General features: G+C 47.3%; 1 protein-coding gene across 1 annotated transcript; it reads right to left on the bottom strand.

Moving 5' to 3' along the window:
• Positions 1-3265: 3265 nt before the first annotated feature.
• On the bottom strand, positions 3266-4162 carry LOC107119849 (zinc finger protein 436-like). The gene has a single exon (XM_015422461.1). The coding sequence runs from the start codon at positions 4160-4162 to the stop codon at positions 3266-3268; it is 897 nt and encodes a 298-aa protein (XP_015277947.1).
• Positions 4163-4593: the final 431 nt, after the last annotated feature.

Raw genomic sequence — 4593 nt, 5'->3', positions numbered from 1 at the left:
CCAACCCTAATACCTCTTCAAAGTAAGGTAGGGATATGGGAAAGAGAATTTTGCCGCATGACGGAGTGAGCTCCCGTCTCTAGTTCCAGCTCCTGCCAACCTAGCAGTTCGAAAGCAAGAAATTGCAAGTAGATAAAGAGCTACCACTTCGGTGGGAAGGCAATAGCGTTCCGTGCGCCTTGGTGTTTAGTCATGCCGGCCATATGACCACGGAAACGTCTTCGGACAGCGCTGGCTCTTCGGCTTGGAAGCTTATGCAACCCCTGTTTTTATTGTTTATTTATTTATTTATTAAATTTGTATCCCACCCTTCCAACATGGGCTCAGGGCGGCGAACATAGAGGCAAATGTCATACATAAAACAATAAAAGAATAAACAATCATTACCTATAAAACAGTTAAAAGTCGGTGCTCAACAGACCATATCAATTCCATAATAAAAGGCCAATAACAATAACACACTCCGAGTAAACACAATTGTCTCTGCTCAATTGATGTTACACTATAACTGTCATCCCCATACCAGGGCCGGTGCGCCTCATGATGTTAATACGGTGGTACTACAATGGCGGTGGCAGCCCCTACTCGAAAGCCTGGTGGAAGAGCTCCGTCTTACAGGCCCTGCGGAACTGCATAAGGTCCCGCAGGGCCCTGATCTCCTCCGGGAGCTCGTTCCACCAGGTAGGGGCTGCCACTGAAAAAGCCCTGGCCCTGGTTGCAGCATATTTAACTACCTTGGAGGCTGGGATAACCAACAGATGTTGCTCCCCTGACCGTAGTGCCCTTGGGGGAACATATGGGGAACGGCGGTCCCTCAGGTAAGCCAAAGATGATGTGTTATCAGGCTGGTAGAAATCCGAGGGGGTTGGAAGAATCTGATTGGATTAGAGAGGTGGTCAGACATGCCCCCAAGGGTATAAAGGTGGAGGGAGAATCCAACAGAGGTCAGGCTGGGAGGATTATACCCTCTCTCCCTAACTTCTCTTTTGCAGGTATTCCTTAAGGAAGGCTGGGTGAAGGTGAGACCTTCTCCTACCACATGATCGCTGGGATTGGTGAGATATATACTGTTTGCTATGCTGCTATATTGTTTTTATGTTACTTGTGCTTCCTGCTGTCTTAAATAAAGCAACGGTTCACAAATAATTTTGCAGATCTCAGTACCGTTTCAACCAGAATTGTTTTTATTGAACTGTACACGAGAGAACTTTGACAAAAATCAAAGATACTTTATAATCCATGTAGTAACTGAAGCTAGAATTTAATCTGCAATTTACTGGAAACTTCCATCAACGCCTTCTGAACATAACCTAATAGCGAAGATTATGGAAAGTGTGGAAATGGACAAGTTGACCTCAATGTTAAAAGGGCAAACGGAAGAAGACTTTGCTGGACTAAGGACTCCATTATATAATTGGATAAGAGAGAGAAATACAAAGACATTAATTTCTGAATACTTCAATATTAAGAAGATGTATTTGTATATAACAGGAAACGATGAGTAGAGGAAATTTACATGCAGAAAATTATTACTTATTTCCCCCCCTACCCCTTCCCCTTTCCTTATCCTGTATATCTAAAAACCTTAATAAAAATCTATTTAAAAAAACACAAAAGATCCCCTCTTGCAAGCAAGACAAAACACAGGTTAACAACATGGATAGTGGTCCATTTCCACAATACTGGGTGTTGTGAGGGAGGAAATGGGAGGGGGTTCACCCCTTACAGCTTACCGAGTTGTTGTGTTAGGGGACATCTCTTCCTTTCAGCCTAAATTAATACTACTGCCAGAATGCTTTTGCTTTCAAACTGCCGATACCCCCCAAAAAAAGGTCACAGCAGGCTGGACGGGGGAGGGATTCGGGTTCAGAAACGCCTCTCTAGAATTGCTTGACAGATAAAAATGTTTGTGAATTAAGGATACTGGCTGGTCAGACTACGGTTATGCCAACAGAAGAGAGGCTGTAGATATCAGTTACCCTCAACTTGTATATTCCTTCATAGGATTTGGTAAAGGAACTGCTTTCCCCAGTTTTGAAGATGTCGGAGTTAGGCTGCAAGTAGCAACCTTCACAGAGAAGGGCAAAAACTAAAAAAGACCCTCCTTTGTGTAACTACGTCCTCAGCCTTTCTGAACCTCATCAGAACCAGCTATAGGAAAGTTTCACCCTTGTATGGATTCTCTGAGGAACATGAAAGTCAGATCTGTGCCTCAGGCTCTGGCCACACACTGAGCATTGATGAGGTTCGTCCCCTGGGGGGACTCCTCAATGCTAAAGAAGAGATCAGCTGATCCTTTGACCGGCAGAGCCTATTACCCACCCTTGAAGTGCCTTCTGTCGTGGTGCCCAGTGCCCCCGAGGAGTCTACTTGGCCTCAGAATAGGGGGAGGGGTCTTCTCACAACCATGTCCTCTTTCCCTACTTCAACCAATGTGCTGCCCTCTTGGCTCTCCATTACTGGCTGTCATCCCCGGCCTGCTGCCGGAATTCCCCTCTTATCCCTCCCTGCTTTCCTTTCTGAACCGCCCCTCCTCTGTCCTTCTATTGGTTTCTGCCCCTGTCCTTCATGGCCATGCCTGGGCTTGGGGCAGACCATTCTCTTGGAACCCAAAGGACCCCACCCACAGACTCTCCCAGCCCTCAGTATGGTACTCACCTGGAACCCAGCAGGGTGGAGTTCTCCACCCCCGCACTTCCACCTTCTCTGTCAGACCCTGTGGGACCCAGCTGGACAATATAGCTTGGGGAGTACCTCTCTGAGGTAAAGGGGTGTGCTTTAGCACCAGGGCCTGGTGTCTCCCAGGATTCTGGCTCCACCCTGGCTTTCCGCAGCCTCCCGCTGGTCTCCCCTGCTTGCTGCCTCTCGGCTCAGCTGCCACTGAAGTTTGTCCTCAGCTATTCCGTGGCCTGTGCCATTGCCTGCTCCCTTTGCCCTCATTTGGCCATCCGGGACGATAGCCACCGCTGCTGTAAGGGAGGTGGATGGGCTGATGACATGTCAGCGAGCTTGGTGGGATAGGGTTGGCCACCTTCGCTGGGGTCGCGTTCCCATGCCATGAGAGCCTATCAGGGTCAGACAATGCAAGGCCTGGACACAGAGCATTCAAAAGATTTCTCCCCTCTGTGTGTTCTCTGATTCTGTGGAAGACTGACTGAATCTCTTTCCACACCCTGAGCATTCAAAAGGTTTCTCCCCTGCGTGTATTCTCTGATGCCGTTGAAGATTGACACTCTGACTGAATCTCTTTCCAAACTCTGAGCATTCAAAAAGGTTTCTCCCCTGTGTGGAGTCTCCGATGCCGTTGAAGATGGCCATTCTGACTGAATCTCTTTCCGCATTCTGAGCATTCAAAAGGTTTCTCCCCTGAGTGGGTTTTTTGATGCTGCTGAAGATGGCTACTCTGATTAAAACTCTTTCTACACTCTGGGCATTCAAAAGGTTTCTCCCCTCTGTGTGTTCTCTGATGCTGTTGAAGGTTGACACTCTGACTGAATCTCTTTCCACACCCTGAGCATTCAAAAGGTTTCTCCCCTGTGTGGGTTCTGTGATGCCTTTGAAGAGAGCCACTCTCACTGAATCTCTTTCCACACTGTGAGCATTCAAAAGGTTTCTCCCCTGTGTGGATTCTCTGATGCCGTTGAAGATGGCCACTCTGACTGAAACTTTTTCCACACTCTGAGCATTCAAAAGGTTTCTCTCCCGTGTGAGTTCTCTGATGGTACTGAAGATCGCTGCTAAGACTGAATCTCTTTCCACAGTCAAAGCATTCAAAAGGTTTCTCCTCTGTGTGGGTTCTTTGATGATATTGAAGATGGCCACTCTGACTGAACCTCTTTCCACACTCTGAGCATTCAAAAGGTTTCTCCCCTGTGTGGGTTCTCTGATGCTGCTGAAGATTGCCACTCCTACTGAATCTCTTTCCACACTCTGAGCATTCAAAAGGTTTCTCCCCTGTGTGGGTTCTCTGATGCTGCTGAAGATGGCTACTGCGACTGAACCTCTTTCCACACTCTGAGCATTCAAAAGGTTTCTCCCCTGTGTGGGTTCTCTGATGATATTGAAGACTGCCACTGTGACTGAATCTCTTTCCACACTCTGAGCATTCAAATGTTTTCTCCCCTGTGTGGGTTCTTTGATGATATTGAAGACTGTCACTCATACTGAATCTCTTCCCACACACTGAGCATTCAAAAAGTTTCTTCCCTGTGTGGGTTCTTTGGTGCTTCTGCAGAGTACCACTCATCTTGAATCTCTTTCCACACTCTAAGCATTCAAAAGGTTTCTCCTCTGTGTTGATGACGCTGAAGAAGGCCACTGCTACTGAATCTCTTTCCACACTCTGAGCATTCAAAAGGTTTCTCCCCGGTGTGGGTTCTTTGATGACTCTGAAGAAGGCCACTGCTACTGAACCTCTTTCCACACTCTGCGCATTCAAAAGGTTTCTCTCCTGTGTGCGTTCTTTGATGACGCTGAAGAAGGCCACTGCTACTGAATCTCTTACCACACTCTGCACATTCAAAAGGCTTCTCTCCTGTGTGGGTTCTCTGATGCTGCTGAAGATTGCCACTCCTACTGAATCTCTTTCCACAC

The sequence above is a fragment of the Gekko japonicus genome, unplaced genomic scaffold, assembly GCF_001447785.1.
Source record: "Gekko japonicus isolate JY-2015 unplaced genomic scaffold, Gekko_japonicus_V1.1 scaffold1214, whole genome shotgun sequence".
Lineage (NCBI taxonomy): Eukaryota > Metazoa > Chordata > Lepidosauria > Squamata > Gekkonidae > Gekko > Gekko japonicus.
The sequence above is the reverse complement of the archived record's forward strand: the minus strand, read 5'-3'. Positions and strand labels throughout refer to the sequence as shown.

What these genes read in the sequence shown, in the direction of transcription:
- LOC107119849 (XM_015422461.1), bottom strand. Translation starts at nt 4,162, where the DNA reads ATGAGTGACAGTCTTCAATATCATCAAAGAACCCACACAGGGGAGAAA.